The 19248-nt window shown below is 44.2% G+C and overlaps 1 protein-coding gene across 5 annotated transcripts in view; it reads right to left on the reverse strand.

Moving 5' to 3' along the window:
- The window catches only part of SERGEF (secretion regulating guanine nucleotide exchange factor), a 102981-nt gene that overhangs the window by 63811 nt on the left and 19922 nt on the right, over window positions 1-19248 (reverse strand). For all 5 annotated transcript variants that reach the window (XM_077931096.1, XM_077931092.1, XM_028732806.2 and 2 more), the window contains exon 9: window positions 11457-11623. In XM_077931096.1, coding sequence (XP_077787222.1) covers window positions 11457-11623 — 167 coding nt within the window. The remainder of the gene's footprint in view (window positions 1-11456; window positions 11624-19248) is intronic.

Raw genomic sequence — 19248 nt, forward strand, 5'->3', positions numbered from 1 at the left:
CCTTGCCTGATAAGGGGGAAAAATGCAGCTCTTGTGAGAATGATTGAATTAGCCTCTTATAAAGGGATGCAAGTAAATCAACGTAATAAATTCATGGGGAAATGGTATTTTTCTTGATGTATTGGAATAGTAAATATAACACTGAAGTACAACCATGTGCTGTTTTCAGTTTATTGCAAGTTTACTTTGTTATTTGAAATTTTGTACTTTTGAAATACTGTAAAGTTTTAGAACTACTTTTAAAAATTCAACTGTTTTTTGGTTGTACAAGATTGTCCCATAGTACATTCATGGCATCCTGCTCTTAACCCTTCCATTTTCAGAGATCAAGCAAGAAAATGTGTCCACCATTTATTTTAACTCCCAGGCTATATTAAGCCAATAACAATGCTGTTTTGTCTGCTGTTATAAATGGATGGGTGGTTGTTAAATGTGTTATTTTAACTACAGTGGCACCTCGGGTTAAGAACTTAATTCGTTCCAGATGTCCGTTTTTAACCTGAAACTGTTCTTAACCTGAAGCACCACTTTAGCTAATGGGGCCTCTAGCTGCCGCAGCACCGCCAGAGCACAATTTCTGTTTTCATCCTGAAGCAAAGTTCTTAACCCGAGGTACTATTTCTGGGTTAGCGGAGTCTGTAACCTGAAGCATATGTAACCTGAAGCATATGTAACCCAAAGTACCACTGTATGTGGTTTCAATGTGCTTTTAATTTTAGCTACTTTGGGGGGCCCAGCTGGGGCTGAAAGGCAGCAGGAAAAAAATGAAAAGATGAACCAATATTTGAAAGCTACAGCTGATACAGAATGCAACAGCTTTCCTTGATCATGAGGGCTGGACAGCAACAGCATGTTATACTAGTCGTCCCACCTGGGCACCCTGCACAGCAGTGTTAGTTTTGACTTTCAACACCTAAAAAAAGCTTTGATGCTAACATGTATTATTCCCTTTATTTCATGATGATCTCCAAGTTCAACCCGAATTCCCTCCTGACCAGCTTTATTTACATTCCGCAATTTGTTATGTTGGTAACTCTATGTGCAAAGCACATCCGCATTCTTCTGTTGGCACCTTGCTTATCAACTGTAGAACTTGTACCATCTCTCTGTACTGTTTATGGAATCTTAAATGGTTTTTTTTTTAAAAAATGGTTCTAAAGGAAGATCCAAGCGCCTCTGTGTTAAAACGAGTCACACTAGAGAAATGGATAGTAAAGAGTGTTCAAAAGTAGGAGCATATTGTGCTCAAAACTCTTCATATTAATTCTTTTTTCTCCATTTTCTTTCTAGTGTCACTGAGTTAGCAACGTGCAAGTTGGAAAAGTACAGCCACCTTGCAAACACCAGTTCGGCAATTTCAATGAACAACATGTTGTTAACATTGCTTTGACATACATATAACCACATTCTGATCATCACTACTGAACTGCAGGGCATGAATTTTAAGCAATCAACCATATTGGGGAAAGGGGCTAAATCCGTTCATTTTAGTTTATCGTGTTGGTAGAAAAGAATATTTGCTAAATACTCATTTCTTTATCTCTCAGGAACAAAGCGTAATTGGAAGAGGGGATCTATGTTGTTTTTGAGGATGAGAAAAAGAGGGGTATGGATTTCATTTCATCTATTTTTAGTGCAAGCTGAACTAGTGCATCAGAACTAAATGAAATGAAAAATTACCTTTGGATTTAAAGATGCCGTATGTCAAAACTATTATTACTATTATTATTTATTTTAAAAACCCATCTTAGAGATATTTTTTTATGCTCCAATGATTCTTAAATACAGCTACAGATTGGCTTGCTGAGATAGGATCAATAATAATATAACTTCCCCAAATCCTGATAGACACTTCCAAGGAACACATTAATGACACCGCTCCTCCAAAGGCAGACATGTTATCTTTAAATAGTTTCCCTCATTTACCACTTTTACCTTTTTTTGCCTGATGCAAAACCAGAATGTTAGCAAATACCTGTTGATGGTGATGCTTGTTTATTGTTGTTCTTTCAGTTTATTATCCACCCTTCACCATACGATCCCAGAGCAGGTTACAACAATTTAAAACAAAGTACTGTCAGAATAGGGTGGGTCCATGTATATATACCTTAATAGCCCACCCATCTGTTGATCAACAGAACATTGTAAGGTCATAGGACAATATCAATTGCTTCTTAACTATGTTCTGTCAAAGACTGCAGGGCTTCACGCAGGAAACCTCATTGTCAGAGACTTGTCCCCATACCACTTGTTCTATTCAAATATTGACAGCAAATAAAAATGTGATCACTTTTAGATGAACTTAACTGAAGGCTGGGGGACGCGGGTGGCGCTGTGGGTAAAAGCCTCAGTGCCTAGGGCTTGCCGATCGAAAGGTCGGCGGTTCGAATCCCCATGGCGGGGTGCGCTCCCGTTGTTCGGTCCCAGCGCCTGCCAACCTAGCAGTTCGAAAGCACTCCCGGGTGCAAGTAGATAAATAGGGACCGCTTACTAGCGGGAAGGTAAACGTTGTTTCCGTGTGCGGCTCTGGCTCGCCAGAGCAGCGATGTCATGCTGGCCACGTGACCCAGAAGTGTCTCCAGACAGCGCTGGCCCCCGGCCTCTTGAGTGAGATGGGCGCACAACCCTAGAGTCTGTCAAGACTGGCCCGTACGGGCAGGGGTACCTTTACCTTTAACTGAAGGCTAATGATTTTTATTCACACACGAAGGACTGGGTCTCACCTAGAACATTGCCACTAATTTTGATAAATATATTGCCAACCTAGGCCCCCATTAAGATCTGTATTGTATGATTAATTAATTCAAAATTTCATCCATGGGTTGTATGAGTGGAGTTCCACTCACATAACTGGACAGTTGTTTCTACTCTTCCCTCTTTATGTCCCCATAATCTGCTACAGTGGGCCCCCAAACCAGCTGGAGCTAATTTTGAGGGCACATGGGAGGCTGGAGGGAACAGGAGAGGGAGAGGAGGCACTGATACGGACACAAGAATTTGTTACAAGAGTGAAGCTGCAGCACTGGATACAACCCCATGGACCAGCCTCTCCCAGTCAGATATTGTTGCAGATAAAGGTACTCTCTCCTTTTTATCCTCCTCTCTTCTCCAGGGACCTGTGAGTATTATTAGCTTGCTTTTATCTTGCCACATCCACTTTTAGATACCAATACTGTGTTTTTTCTAAGTGGTTTTTGTTAGTGCACTTTGAACCTAAAATATCATTCCAGAACAGTTCATTCACAAACATGCACACCAAAACCCCTGTTCAGTCATGTCATTCCTTTGTGAAAATGGAGGCAAAATAGACCGTATTTTTCCGTCTATAAGACACCCCCATGTATAAGATGCCCCCTATTTGGGGGGACTCAGATTTAAGTAAATGGGGGGAGATGGGTATAAGACGCCCCCTAATTTTTGACATTATTTTTTAGGGGGGAAACCTAGTCTTATACATGGAAAAATACAGTACTTCTCTGAGAGTAAGCACATATCAGGATTTCATCAGTGAAATGATCTCTGATTACTGGCACACTTTGGAAGGAAGTTAGAGTTTATCTTCAGTCTGCCAGATCAGGGCCAGCCCACACGAGGCATGGTGAGGCAACCGCCTCAGGCAGCAGGATCCACTGAAGCAGCATATCCTGATGTTGATCTTTCTTCCATCCTTGTTCCTGATGTAGATCTTCCCTCACCCCTTCCCTTCCGGAGAGGCAAGATGCCATTTTGAGGTGCGCCTTAGGTGCCAAAATGTATTGGGCTAGCGCTGGGCCAGATAGTTACTACATGAGAAGGATCCTGCTGTGCCCAAGTCTCAGGGTATACTTTACTGTACAGTCAAACACTCGAGCACTTAAAGAGAGATACAATGGACACTTTCCAATATGAGAGCAAACCATTTTTTTCCCCCATTTTGTTCAGAAGTGATAACAAACTTCAGAAGGAAAGGGAGGAAATTAGGAGCTTCCTATCTTGCCTTGCTAGTGCATCCAAACACAGTAAACTATGGATTGGCCAAACCACTGTTTGCCCACCAAACCATGTTGTAAAACAGCAATACAATTCAGGTCATTTCATTCATCTCATTACTATTCCAAGTATAATGTACTCACGGAAGCTAAGGGTTAAAACAGATATGAACAGACCACTCTGTCCATTAAGACATCCATCACAATCACTTAACACTAAACAAGGACACCTTTTGGTACATAACTGCTTTGCTCCAAGACTGGACCAGCAAGTAGCTCTATCCTCAACTCTGCCCAACAGTGAACGTATTTCAGTCGTGTGTCATTTCAGAACCCCCATTAAAGTGCTATCATCTGGCTTTATTCTAGCAGCTAAATTAAGAGTGGTGTTCAGCTTTTGATATTGGTATGAGCTTTCGTGTGCATGCACACTTCTTCGTATCTGAAGAAGTGTGCATGCACACAAAAGCTCATACCAAGAACTAACTTAGTTGGTCTTTAAGGTGCTACTGGAAGGAATTTTTCTGTTCTGACTATGGCAGACCAACACGGCTACCTATCTGTAACTGGAGCTTTTGATATGTTATACATATTCCAGGGAGGCAGGTATCAATTAGAAGTTTCATATTTTTAGCTTTTTACATCTCATGGACATTTGGGATAGCATTGGCTAAATACTTAAATACACGGAGCTTAATTTCCTAGGAAGTTCTTCTATTCTATTCCTGGTGGATTGTTCCCATAAATTTTACACTGTGCAGCTGGAAAACAAAATAGTTTTTAGTGTTATGCTTTTCCTTCAAAATGGGCAATGGTGGAAACTGTACACTGTCCTAATTTTCAGGTACAACAGTGTTCTAAAGCACTGCTTCTTTTGGCTGACTGTTTAAATAATTCACTCTTCTTAAAAGCACCTTCACAGGCCTCACCCAAAAGAGAAGCATTCTGAAGGGCTTAGGGAACACAACAGTGCGAGATAATGCAAAGATTTGTACTCAATATTCTGGGATCTTGTTTTCAAGGAAAAAGGAAAACATCACAATTCAGCCTATTGATCCTATACCACAGATCACACTCTTTGTCTCGTTCTTGACTTCTTACAGCACCTGTTAAATAAAGATTTAGCTATTTCTCTAGTTAGTGCTACATATTCAATATTCAACACTGGATGCAACCATAGCTGCTTGGCATTTGCAAGGATCAGCAGCAGAGCACAGGCTTTGCAAGTAAATGGTCCCAGGCGCAGTCTCTCCTATCTTCAGGTAGACCTGGAAAAAACTCCTGTCCTGAATCTCTGGAGAGGCTCTGCTAGTTAGTATAGACAGCACCAAGATAGATGGACCATGTATTGATATAAGGCACTTTCCTACAAGTTGGGTAGGAAAGTTCCAAAAGTTCACCCCACATATTCACCTATCCAAGAGAAAGTCTAAAACTGAAGATTTTCATACTATGTGGTATCCTTTTGTCTGTTTTATTATGAATTAACCTCATATTATGCAAAATACCTTCTCTGATATTATTTCTACTTTTATGGTTTTCAGCAACTTGTATATAAGTAATATGCAGCTTTTGGTGTTCTACAATTACTTTTATTTTTTGTATGTGAACTCTCACTTTCACTGATTATAAAACATAGTTTTAGGGACATGGATTTTATACTGAAGATTTTTCTGTACCAATCTTTTAAGTTACTCTTTACAGTGCTACCTCTGGATGTGAACGGGATCCGTTCCGGAGCCCTGTTCGCATCCTGAAGTGAACGCAACACGTTCCGTTACTTCCAGGTGGCCACGGAGCACAACCCGAAAACACTCAACCTGAAGCTACTTCAACCTGAGGTATGACTGTATAGGTATAGATCGGTTTCCTCCAAGCTTATTCTAAAACCATTAAAATTAGTATTAAAAGTACAGTTAGGTTTAACCACTGTCATAATGAGAAATAGCTATTGAAATGTTTATCAGTATCTCAGACAGAAAACCAAGACATTACTGGAGCGATTTGAATAAGTTGGTTAGACATCAGATAGGTATCCTCTCAAGACGGCAACTTCACACAAAGGCCTATGAACATGAAAGACCCACCCCGCAGATGCTCATACTTCTAATTGCTTCTGGTGACCTCAGCAAGCCAATGAGCCAACTGAACTCAGAGTGTGAACCTGGACATTTCTCTCCTCCCCAGCCTTGAATGTTTGTGCTGGCATGGAGAGCCACTGCACATGAGCAATTTGCTGTGTGAGAGGGGGACAGAGACTGGTTCTTAAGAGGTCTGACACTAGTCAGATTTTTCCTTTCCCCCCCCCCCTTTTTTTGTGTTCTGTGGAAGATCAGAACTAGTTTCTATCTGGCTTTTCCCCAAACCAGTGTAAGGACTCTGGAGCAAGCTGCTCACAGCTTATATTATTCAATCTACCTTGCTTTACATTTTCCTACATCTCCCACCAAACTTAAAACAACTTGTAAGGTTACTAATGAGAGACTGAATGTAATGGTGGAAGTTACTCGTTATCTTACTTAACATAACAGAAAGCACACCCTTTTTATGTAAAAGTCTAAACCGCAAACGTTAAAGAAAATTTCAAAAAACTTGGGGAATGTTTTTAAATGAAGTGGCTTTGTTCTAATTATTTTCAGTATGGCTTTCTAAGCATGGAATCAGTGTGAGTTAATAGCCTATTTCCTCACTGGCTCGCAGCCAATCTGCCTCCACACTGACACTGTACACAAACCAAAAGTCACCTCCAAAGATAAAGCACTTGTTCGGTCTGAGTACAAGCTTAAACCAGAATTGAGGAGAACTGAGACACAAGTAAACAGAAAAGGCTATGCTTATTTAGGTCCAAACTAGATATGAGGCAGCAACCACATCTGTATATAGTCACAGAGGCATAGACAGGCTGGGACAAATGGGCCTGTAAATTAAGGATGGAGAATCTGTGCCCCTTCAGAAGTTGTTGGACTCTAATTTCCATCAGGCAGCATGGCCAGTGGTCTGAGATTATGGGATCTGTAGTCCGACAACTGGAGGACCACATGTTCTCTGTCCCTACTATAAGTGACAGAGATTAAAGAGGAAGGTTCCAGAAAAAAGCACAATAGTGTACAAAAACGGGGGGGGGCAGTAATGATTCTGCACCTAAATCACCTCACACCTAAAGATCTATCTTTACAATGCAAAATTTGCCATGTGATTATTCTCCTTTTACACTGAGTTTATTAAAAACAGAACAGGACCCTAGTCTCTGAAACATAAACATAATAAGCAGCAGGGATGCCAGCTTCTGTAACATTAAGGTTATCAGCTCTCTTATTTCTTACCACCTGAAAAAGTTTTTACCCCTTCCCTAATAGGTAAAATCGCAAGCAAACATTTTACCATGGTTTGTCTAAATGTTTCATAGGGCCATCAGAGCTCAGATAATTCAGAGGCTACTCTAGCCCAGAAGCCACCAGTTGGCCAATCCAATGGATAATGATGCTGTGTTGTAAATTGCTCTTTTTTTCCTTTCTTCTCTTCAGTTTGCTGATATTAAGGCAAGGGAAAAGATCATCATCTTCCTCCTGCTATTTTAATCAGCTGTTTTTAAAACAAAATTAACTTTTCAGGGCACCAGGAAAGAGCAGACAATTAAAAATGCACTTATTGCATTATCTATTTCCTTAAGACCTACGGTTTTGGTAATCAGCTTAGTGATACATCTCATGTACTGAAGACTTGCTCTCGGCAGATGAATAGCAAATCTAGCTTCAAAGGCTTATTATATTCCCTGAAAGCCTTTGTAGTCCACATTTTTACAGCAAAATGTGTTAAACCCATGATACCCATATTCCCCCAAAATATATGCATAAATCTATAAACATAAACAGTATTCAGCAGCCTAGATTTGGATAAAAGTTGCTATTAATATTGTATTGATTTCATTTATTTATTAAATTTGTATACCACCCTTCATCCAAATATCTCAGGAAGGTTCACAGTATAAAAATACAAAATAAAAACAAAATGAATAATAAAAACAAGAGAAAAAACAAAACAAGCCCATAATCCCATTATTGTTATTATTGCTATTATTGTTATTATTATATTAAAGATTATTGTAGATTATTAGTATTATTGACCTAATAACAGAGAGGCAAGGCCTCATGCAAGTTCATCCTATCAGCTTCATTTTTGGGTGGGGATTTGAACATGTGTCTCCTTGATCCTAGTCCAGTGCTCTAACCACACTGGGCTGTTCAGAATTCAAGGTCTGACGCTTATTCAGGTTTCATATTGGTGTTGTTTATTTTATCTGCCTCGCCAAACACAGCCATTTACAGTGGAATATAGTTCAATGCAACAGAACACTTCTCCACTTTGTAACTATATTTGCATTTTCTCCTTATATGTTTAGAATTCCGGTAATAATATTAGAGCTCAAGGTTGGAAGCAATCATATGTATAAAGAGAAAATATATGTTGCTTCAGCACAGTGACAGCTCTTCAATGATTTCCAAAGTGTGCCTGTGCTGATCAACTTGGAATAAGTTGATAAGTTGAATAAGTACACTTTGCACTTTCATGGGACCCTGCAGCCAGACACTGAGGTTCCCCAGACGATACCACAGAGGAATGGCACATGGCGAGGCAGTGACAGCACTGCGCCAGCCAAGGCTCCAGCTGACCACCAACCACATTTCCCAGAATGCCTCTGGGCCCAGAGAAGATGGCAGGCAGCTGGCAGCAGTTGCACTAGTTAGCAGTCTATTTAGAGTCCACCTTAAAGTACATATTTTAACCTTTTAAAGCCACCAACTGCTTAGGTCCAAGTTATTTGAAGGGCACAGTTGAGGCCTTCTGCCCATCAGAATGATCAGGTTGGGCAGAAGTGTGTGTGTGTTTTCTCCCCTGTAGTGATTTTATCCTTCTGAAATGTACTGCTGATGGGGGCAAGTCATCCTCATTCCCTATAGTCATTTAGGAGAGTCCTTATAACCCATCTGTTCTCACTGCCTTTTCCTTGAAGGAAATGCTTTATTGCATTGCTGATTGTGTTTAGCTTGCAGCTGGCTGTTTTTAATGCAAGTGGCTTTCATTATGCATATTTATTTTGATTATATTACACTTTTATCTTGTAACTTGAAAGTGCGTCTACCCTTAAAGGCAGCTTTCAAATATTTAAAATAAGATAACCAGAACTATTCCAGGACAGGCAACTTAACACTAATGTGGAAAAAAGACAGTTTTATAAAGGCAAGTATGCATGAATGTTGACATGTCTCATATTATTATTTTCTGCTGTATCATCCTTGCTATCACATTGCTGGAAGACTTGATAAACTGCAAAAGGAGCGTTAAAATGTTTCTACGGGAATTTCTTGCTGTGTTCCTATATGCCAGCATCATTAATAGGTGTACACAAGGGAAAGGGGATAATCCTTCTGTAGAAGAAAGCATGAAGACAATGCTCTTGATGAAGAATACGCCTACCTACAAAATTTCATGTTCCATCAACTTTTTTAAAAAAACTAATTAGATTAGCTTTTTTCAAAAACTCTCTCTCCCTCTCTCTATATATATATATGTTTCTTGCTTCGGAATGTGAAAATTGAATGCATATGTTAATTAACCAGAATTTTTTCCCCCTGCTCAGAAACAGCCTTTATTTTAAGGGCAGGGGGAATACCCAATCTAGAAGCATTTGATGTGCAAAATGCTTCCTTGATTTAGTGTTGGATTTGCAGTTGATGTCACCAGTGATCAGTGATGGGGTCTCTGTGCTGTGAAATGCCCCTTGTCACAGTTCAAGGTGATGTGGGCAGAAGACTTTGACACCCAAGTATTCAGGTGTTTTACTTCTGACATTCTCCACAAGGGACAGTCCCATTTTTAGCTACATTCCAGGATTGTGACTGCCACCAGCTAGTGCCAAAATGTCAATATTGTTTATATATATATATATTTAAAAAAATCAGTTACACTTAGGTTCTTCATGATCTGATTATATCTGACATCTCAAGGTTTTAGCTATCCAATTCAGCCCTGTAAGCTCTTTCATTCTATATCAGTAGCAGCTTAAACACTGCTGATCTTACTAAGATGTTTATTAATAAAACAAACTCTCACTTCCTCCCACCCGTGAGTTCACAGTATTCAAAGTTTCTAAAGTTGCTCTTTTTAATTGGCCAAACTCTAGGCAACTTCTTTTTTCATTTAGGTATAAGTCCATTACATTGGCCATCTCATGAGAAGACTCCCTGGAAAAGACCCTGATGCTGGGAAAGACTGAGGGCACAAGGAGAAGGGGACAGCAAAGGACAAGATGGTTGGACAGTGTTATCAAATCTACCAACATGAGTTTGAGGCAGTGGAAGACAGGAGTGCCTGGCGTGCTCTGGTCCATGGGGTCACGAAGAGTCTGACACAACTAAATGACTAAACAACAACAACATAGGTCCATAGTCCATTGAAACTCTCAGCTCCACAAAAGATGGTACATCAGAACATGTATATGGAAAAACTGAACTACAGATGCACTAAAATATAATATGCTGTTACTAAGCAGGGGGGGGGGGGGGACATAACCAGGCATATCCAGATTATGTCAAACAAAACTCAACACTTAGGATCGCTCTTAAAATAATATATCTGAAAGACCAACTCCCTTCCTACAGACTGTCTGGGGTGTTGAAATAGGCAGAGGAGGCCCTCTGGTAATTTCACCAAGCTCACATTTGGAGTGGAGAGGGAGTGGCAACCCCTAAACAGTGAAATTCCTTTCCCAAAGAGCACCTTCATAATATAGTTTCCATGGTATGCTGAAAACACACTACCTTGCCCTGGCTTTTGATGACCAAGATATAAATTTTAGAGCCCACCCTAGTCTCCTGACTGCAATTTAACTGGCTTTAGTACTGTATTTTTTAAATTATTGCAATCCATGCTGGGATCTCATGGCGAAGAACAGAGAAGGAACCATCATCATCATCAGTCTGGATTCAACTAACCTATTCCTCTAGCAGAAGCCACAAGGACCCCTGTTGATGCAGCAGGGCTTCCCCCCACCCCATTCCCTAAGTCTTTCCCAAACCCCCAGAAGAAAATCCATGGGGAGAAGAGGGGCAATTGTTCCATCTCACAAACAGAAATGCTTGCACTGACAGAACAATCTCCTTGGCGCTATTTTGAATTCCACCCAATATATACTTTTAGATGCACAAATTTATCTGGGAAGTTTGCCTCTCTTTATATTGCTGCTACCGTAAAACTGGACTTCTGTTTTCTAGGTAGCAGAGTCCCATCTTCTCAGAGACTGCTTCAATAGATACCACCAAAGGTACAAGATGGCGGTCTTCTGTTGTTACCACCAAAGCTTGGATGATCTTTCCCAGTGTATAATGTCTGAGGGCTACAGATAGCCCTTGCTCAAAAGGTAAATTAGTAACACAAGACAAACAAATAATTAGAGGTCTGACCTTAACAAAATTCATGGTTTCTCCTTACCTCAGATGCTTCAGTGAGGCTGGGCACTGCAACAGGTGCACTGATTTGCTTTTTCAAACAGTGTTCAGTCGATTTCTTTCCATCCTGGCTCTCTCCTTCATTCAGCATCCCGCTCCATCCAAGTTGACCATAGTCTCCTCTACCCCATGTAAAGACTTTCCCTGTTTCTGAATAGAACACACACAGTTGTTCAGCATTAGTCCTTCAGACAAAACTTTAATCACTGTGAAAACACCAGCAACTCAGCGATGTAAGAAAAATAACAAGAAACTTTACTTTTGGAAAATATACTTTTCCAAAAAAGCCGGAAGAATTTCTGCTAGGTTTGGTGGGAGAAGATATTAAGAAGACAGACCAAAGATTATATCTGTATGCAACAACAGCAGCTAGAGTTTTGATAGCCCAAAAGTGGAAGTTACAGGAGATTTTGACTGTAAGGGAATGGCAGATAAAGCTGGTCGAATACGCTGAAATGGCAAAATTGACACACAGAATTCGTGTGATGGGATGATGAGCTGCTTGTGCGTAAAATGCAAGTCCCTCAGAGTTTGATCAGGTTTTCAAACCTCTGCCTGTGACGGAGCCCCTCCAGCATGGCTGCGTCAATCGCTAGCAGAATCCGAAAGTGGTTGCTTTCGGAATCGTTTCCAACATAAAAGCTCCTTAACGGAAACACGTCTCCTGGACTCTCGGCGTGACAGTTTCCGGCGAGGAGTGGGTGTCCCTATAGGAGGTCCTGAGACCTCCCCACTGTTTTCGCTGGAAGCGTCTCTGAGCCATCCCTCCGACTCACTTTCCCTTGGAGTTCCTGATCTCCCCCTACTGGTTCCCTCTTCAGCTGCTACGTCTCTCTCAACCTCAGTGAGCCTTTGCACCTCCTGTCTTTCCGATGGCAGTTCCCTGACATCCACCTCCCCTCCAGGGCCCCCTTCACCCCCTCCCGTCTCCTCCCCTACGGGCTGTGAGGAGGTAAAACCCCTGAAAGAACCTTCCTCATCGTCCGAAGTTTCGAACACTTCCCTCCACTTGTTGCTGTCCCTGGTCTCTCGGTACTCCTCGTCATCGGAGTCCATTCCCTCTTCCAACTCCGACTCCGCGAATCCTTCCAGTTCCTCGTCCTCGTCGGTGGTGCCGAAATACTCCCTCCTAAACCTTGCTACCGGCTGTGGTTTCCTCGGGAATCTTTGGTGGAACGTTTCTGTTAAAACCTCGTCATTGACCTCCCCTGCAGTCACCCAGGTGTTTTCTGACTCCGGTTCCCCTTCCCACGCCACCAAATACTCCACCTGATTTCCCTTCCACCTAGAATCGAGGATTTCCGCTACATGATTGCTGCGTTCCCTTTCTTCCAAGGCTGGTCCCCTGGCGTGCTCCCCTTCACGTCCCCCCCTGTATGGTGACAGTAACGACCTGTGGAACACTGGGTGCAATTTCATGTGGTTGGGTAACCGGAGTTTGAAAGCCACTGGGTTGATCTGCTGAATGACCTCAAAGGGTCCCAATCTTTTGGGTCTTAATTTCTTACAACCCCCTTTGAACGGCAACCCTTGGGTTGACAGCCACACCTGATCCCCCACCCTTATGGTTTCACCTTCCCTTCTGTTCTTGTCTGCCTGCTTCTTATATTGTGCCTTGGCCCTTTCTAAGTTGAGCTGGAGCTGATGATGGATCGCTTCCATCTCTTCTACAAAATGTTCGGCCGCTGGAACGCTCCATCTCTCCCCTCCATCCCCTGGAAATGCCCTGGGGTGACACCCGTAATTAGCCAAAAAGGGGCTCATCCCTGTGGACACATTCTCCGCATTATTGTAGGCAAATTCTGCCAGCGCCAACTTTTCGACCCAATCGTTCTCTCTGTCATTGACATAACACCTCAGATATTGTTGGAGGATGCCATTTGCTCTTTCCGCCTGCCCGTTGGTTTCAGGGTGCCGGGCAGTCGAAAAATTGACTTCCACGTGCAGCAAGCTCATGAGCTTCCTCCAGAACCTGGAAGTAAATTGTTTGCCGCGGTCTGAGATCACCCTCAAGGGGGCTCCGTGCAACCTAAAGATGTGTTCTACAAACAACTTCGCTGTTTCTTCCGCTGTGACTGCATGTGAGCATGCTACAAAGTGGCACATCTTAGTTAACAGGTCTACTACTACCATGATGGCTGTTTTCCCCTTGGACTTCGGCAGATCTGTCATAAAATCTATTGATACCGCTTCCCAAGGCCGTTCTGGTGTGGGTAATGGTTCTAATAACCCTGCCGGCGCCCTTCTTTCCCCTTTGGCTCGCTGACATTGGTCACACCCTCTTACATACTCCTTTACATCTTCCCTCACCTTGGGCCACCAAAATTCCCTGGTAACCAACCACATGGTCTTGTGTTGCCCAAAATGTCCCGCCGTGGGGCTATCGTGCAACTGCTTGAGTACTCTCCCCCTCAATTCACCTTCTGGTATATACAGTGCCCCTTTGTAATACAATGCCCCATTTCTTTCCTCAAAACCTCCGGGTTTCTCGCCCTCCCCCCTGAGACCTCTGAGCTTATCCTGGGCATATTCATCATTTTCCGTTTCCTCTACCAGTTCTCGTTGCCCCACCAGCGCCGCCCCACACACCCAGCGGTCTTCAGGGATGACATGTCTCTCTTCGATTGCCCCCTCCCCCTCCAAATACTCTGGTTTGCGTGAGAGAGCATCCGCCCTGACGTTTTCTGGGCCTGGCACATAACAAATTTCAAAGTGGAATTTGGAGAATTCCTGTGCCCATCTCACTTGTCGTTGGTTGAGCACTCGAGCTGTTCTCCAATACTCTAAATTCTTGTGGTCGGTGCACACTTGCACCTTGTGTTGTGCCCCAATTAATAAATGTCTCCACCTCCGGAACGCTTCGTGAATGGCGAGTAGTTCCCTGTCATACACCGTGTAGTTCCTCTCGGATTTATTCAGCTTCCTCGAGAAGAAGGCACACGGTCTCCACTCCGACGTATTCCTCCCCGGTTGAAGAAGTACCGCCCCGATCGCCCGGTCGGACGCATCGGTTTCCACTCTCATGGGCTTTCGTAAGTCCACATGCAGAAGTTGTTCTTCCAAGGTGAAAGCCCTTTTCAGTTCTTCAAAAGCTCGCTCCGCCTCCGCCGTCCAAACAAATTTCTTCTTGCTGCTGAGGCAGTCGGTGATGGGCACCGTCAAGTGTGCAAAGTTCTTGATGAACTTCCGATAAAAGTTCCCAAACCCCAGGAATCTTTGCACATCCTTCTTGGTCTTCGGTGTCTTCCATTCCAGTACCGCTTGGACCTTGCCTGGATCCATGGCCAATCCCTTGTCTGACAAGCGGTACCCCAGGAATTCCACCTCCTTGGTATGAAACTGGCACTTCTCCAGTTTCACCCACAACTGGTTGGCTTGCAGTCTGCCCAACACTTCTCGAACGTCCCTCACATGCTGCTCCTCATTCTCCGAATACACCAACACGTCGTCTAAAAAGGCCACACAATTCTTGTAGAGCAAAGGTCCCAGGACGTGGTTCATAAAAGCTTGAAAGCACGCCGAGCCCGCTTGTAGACCGAAGGGCATAACGAGGTATTCAAAGGCTCCCAGAGGGGTGAACATGGTGGTCTTCCATTCATCCCCCTTCCTTATGCGTATCAGATTGTACGCCCCCCGCAGGTCCAGTTTTGTAAAAATCTTCCCCTTCCTCACCCTGGTCAAAATGTCATCAATTCGGGGCATAGGAAAAGCCAGGGGTTCCGACACTGCATTCAGGGCCCTAAAGTCCACTACAAGTCTCAGCTTATCTGTGTTTTTTTTGTCCACAAAAAACACTGGGCTGCCCCCCACCGCTCTGGACTCTCTGATGAAACCTCGCTTCAGGTTTTTGTCAATGAACTCCCTCAACTCCTGCATCTCCCTGTCTGACATGGCGTACAGCTTGCCCACTGGGAGTTGGGCCCCAGGGAGTAGGTTGATTTGACAGTCAAAGGGTCTATGTGGCGGCAGTTTGTCTGCTTCCCTTTCGCTGAATACGTTGCTCAGATCTGCGTATTGCGGGGGCACTTTCCCTTTATCCATTACTTCCATCCCGGCTAGGGTGACTCTGGCTCCTCCCGGAACCTTCCCCTGCTTGCAGTGTTCTAGGCAATGCGCTGACCCAAAGGAGACCACCCTCTGATGCCAGCCCACTAGCGGATCGTGTAGCGCCAGCCAGCTCATCCCCAAAATGATGGGAGCTCCTCCCAAGGTGGCCACATTAAACGCTATCCGTTCGGTGTGCCTTGCCACCCTCATTATCATCGGGACAGTCTGTTGGCTAACTTCTCCTCCCAACAGCTCTCTGCCGTCAATCGTGGTCACCTGCAAGGGGTTACTTAAAGGGATGGTCTGTATCTGGTGCTCAGCTGCAAACTCCTTACTCATGAAATTACAGGAGCTGCCTGAATCCAAAAGCGCCTTGATCTGTAGTGGGTGTCCGTTTGGCAGCTCTAGCAACACCTCTATCACTAAAGCAGGTCTGGGAGGTTCTGGCGTGGGCACTTTCACTGCTCTTTGGCCTGGCTGCTGTGCCCCGACGGTGGCAGCCAGGCGCTGGCTTTTACTTGCTCCTTGCTTTCCTCCTCCTTTTCCCCAACAGCTCCTGCCATCCCTTGCCATTCCTTTCTTTGTGGGCAGACTCTGGCAAAGTGCCCTGGCTGTTGGCAGAGATAACATTTCTTGGCGCTCTTTCCCTCCTTCTTCCGCCCTTCACTGGGATTTGAAACTGCGCGCGCCCGCGCTGTTCCAACTTCCATCGGCTCTGCCGGCGGGAAAGGTGGCTCTGGAATGTCTGGAATGCGGAAATCCCTCCAACGTTCTCCTTTCCCTTCCCGCCTTTCCAAAGCCCTCGCTTCCTGGCGTGCTCCTATGGCCAGCGCGGATTTGGTCAGCTGATCCATAGACTCCGCCCTGGGCCCCTGGGAAAGTTCATCTTTAACGGCCGAAGAAAGCCCCACTTCGAAAAGCATCTGGATGGGTTCCGCCGATAGGTCCCACCCCAATTTATGAATCAACATAGTAAACTCAGTCCAGTACTCACGGACAGATCGGCTCCCCTGTTTGCAAGCCATTAACTGAGTTTACTATGCACCACTCCCTGCTCAATGTCGCTGGAAAACATCAGGTCCATGGCACGAAAAAACTTCCTCGTGTCCTTTAGGATCTCATTATTCACTGCCATCAGGGGTCTAACCCAGTCCTTCGCCCCCGATTCGAGATGGCCAATTACAAAAGCCACTCGCGATTCCTCGTCGGGGAAGTCATCAAACTGCAGGTTGAGAGCGTATTGCATCTCTGTTCTAAAGGCATGATAGTTTCTGGGATCCCCCCCGAATTTCTGCACCAATCCTGGCACCTTTCTGGCGAGCGGGGTGGTTTTCTCCTTTCCCTTCTCTGCATCCTGAGCCCTCCTCTCCTCAAGCCTCGCCGTTTGCATGGCAAGCTGGATTTCCAACGCCCTGTACCTTTCTTCCAGGCTTGGACCCCCTCCAGCTGCTCCTGCTCCTCCGGTTCCGGCTGGGTCGCTCATGATGCCTCTCCCTGCACAAGCTGGCTTTCGGAGACTTTCGGATTGCTGTGATGGGATGATGAGCTGCTTGTGCGTAAAATGCAAGTCCCTCAGAGTTTGATCAGGTTTTCAAACCTCTGCCTGTGACGGAGCCCCTCCAGCATGGCTGCGTCAATCGCTAGCAGAATCCGAAAGTGGTTGCTTTCGGAATCGTTTCCAACATAAAAGCTCCTTAACGGAAACACGTCTCCTGGACTCTCGGCGTGACAGTTTCCGGCGAGGAGTGGGTGTCCCTATAGGAGGTCCTGAGACCTCCCCACTGTTTTCGCTGGAAGCGTCTCTGAGCCATCCCTCCGACTCACTTTCCCTTGGAGTTCCTGATCTCCCCCTACTGGTTCCCTCTTCAGCTGCTACGTCTCTCTCAACCTCAGTGAGCCTTTGCACCTCCTGTCTTTCCGATGGCAGTTCCCTGACAATTCGCAATCAGGAGGAGACGAAATACCAAAAAGAATGGAGTAAATTTATGGTTTATATAAATAAGAACTGTAGAAATATGAAAACGTTGGCAGGATTGAATTAAATCTTATGTCACGGTGTAATTTTTAACCAATGTAACTGTGAATTATAGATTGGAATAAGAAAACTTGCGGAAGGGACGGATGGAAGTCAACGGCTCTATGGAGCATAAAGTAGGATCTATGTAATATGTAATAAGATTTGATGTTTTTGTTGGTTGGTGTTGGTGTTCTTAAATGTCAATAAAAAGCATTTGGAAGGAAAAGGGGGGGAAGAAAAAGAAAAATAACAAGAAACTAGTCTTTTTTAAAAAAAATGCACTCCAACCTCTTCTGACTTCAACGGTTAATTAACACTCAGCTTCTTTTCCTACTTCCCCAGTTCATATTTCTCAAATTCCCCTCTCCTTACATTTTCCCTACAAGTTCCAGTCTATCTCAAGGTGGTGGTAGAGGCTTTTCTGTACAAGCACTGAGATTAGTAATGAGCTGGATAGATAAAAGGTATCCCAGGCAAGAGGGAGCTTGTCATGCTGGGGAGAGAGACTCAGTGGACCAGTTGGTCATAAAATATTAGTTCTACCCAGATGGGCTCCTACTCCTTACTGAGTTGCAGGTTCATATTCTGAAAATACTTGTCCATCCAGCAATTCTCCTAAATGATAGTCCTGTAGCAGCATTTTACCAACTTTCGTTGCACCCCCTACTGGAAAAGAGATGCCTGCTACTGTCATTCATGCCTTGGTGGCAACAGGGGTCTGACAATGAAAGTCCCAGGGTATAGGCTGAAGGCACATGAGGCTACCATCTTGCTGAAGCTAAGCATGGCTGGGTTGGGTCAGTGTCTGAATGGAGGTGAGTGCCCGGAAACAGGGACGCGGACTTATAAAAAATATTGGGGGGGCCCGGGAAAGCTCATGAATAATAAATAAGCTCATGAATATGCAAATAAAGTGGTGCCGCCTCCTCGTGAGCGAATAGGGGAGAGCGTGCTGCGCCTATTAATCAGCTCCAAAGGAAATTGGGTGGAGCTTTTGCTCGGGAGGGAGGGCAGGAGGCATGCAGCCCGCCCCTCCCTGTGCATTTTGGGCTGGGGGAGGGGCGGCGATGGCGCTCTGCTGGAGGGGCGCCGGAGATTATTGGGGGGGCGGAGCCCCCCCAAACGAATTTTTGAGGGGGCTCGGGCCCCCTCAAGCCCCATGGAGTCGGCGCCTATGCCCGGAAACCATGTGTTTATCGCCTTGGGTTCCACAACAAAAGAAAGGTAGGATACAAATTTTTAAAAAAATAAAAATAATAAAAGTGATCTGGAAACTTTGGTGCAGACATCCATCTCTTCACAAGTACACACCTAGGAGGACACATAATACCCATTCTGAAGCCCTCTTCAATAAGGAAGCTTGTAAGCACATCTAAGCAAACACCCCTTTCAGACTTTCATGCCAAACATGCCCTAGGTGGTCCATTTCTTTACTGCACCTGTCTTCCTTTCAGAAACAGGAAAAAGCGGTTTTATTCCCTCAAGCTCAGGCAAGTTTAGTTCTTAAATTGTTGCCTTATGCTGCTCTTCATTCCTTTATTTAGGTGTTTTTTTAAGCTGTTGTGTTTTTTATGATTCCTTAAATTAGTTTAATCTGCTTCTGTGTAAGCTACTTTGACAATGCTTGTATGAAAAAACTGCACAGAAATATCAAATAAATATTCTCTCCTAAATATTTTTGCTGCCTGTGGGCAAAGGAAAAGATGGTGCC

This window comes from Podarcis muralis, chromosome 1 (genome assembly GCF_964188315.1).
Source record: "Podarcis muralis chromosome 1, rPodMur119.hap1.1, whole genome shotgun sequence".
NCBI classification, from domain to species: Eukaryota; Metazoa; Chordata; class Lepidosauria; order Squamata; family Lacertidae; genus Podarcis; species Podarcis muralis.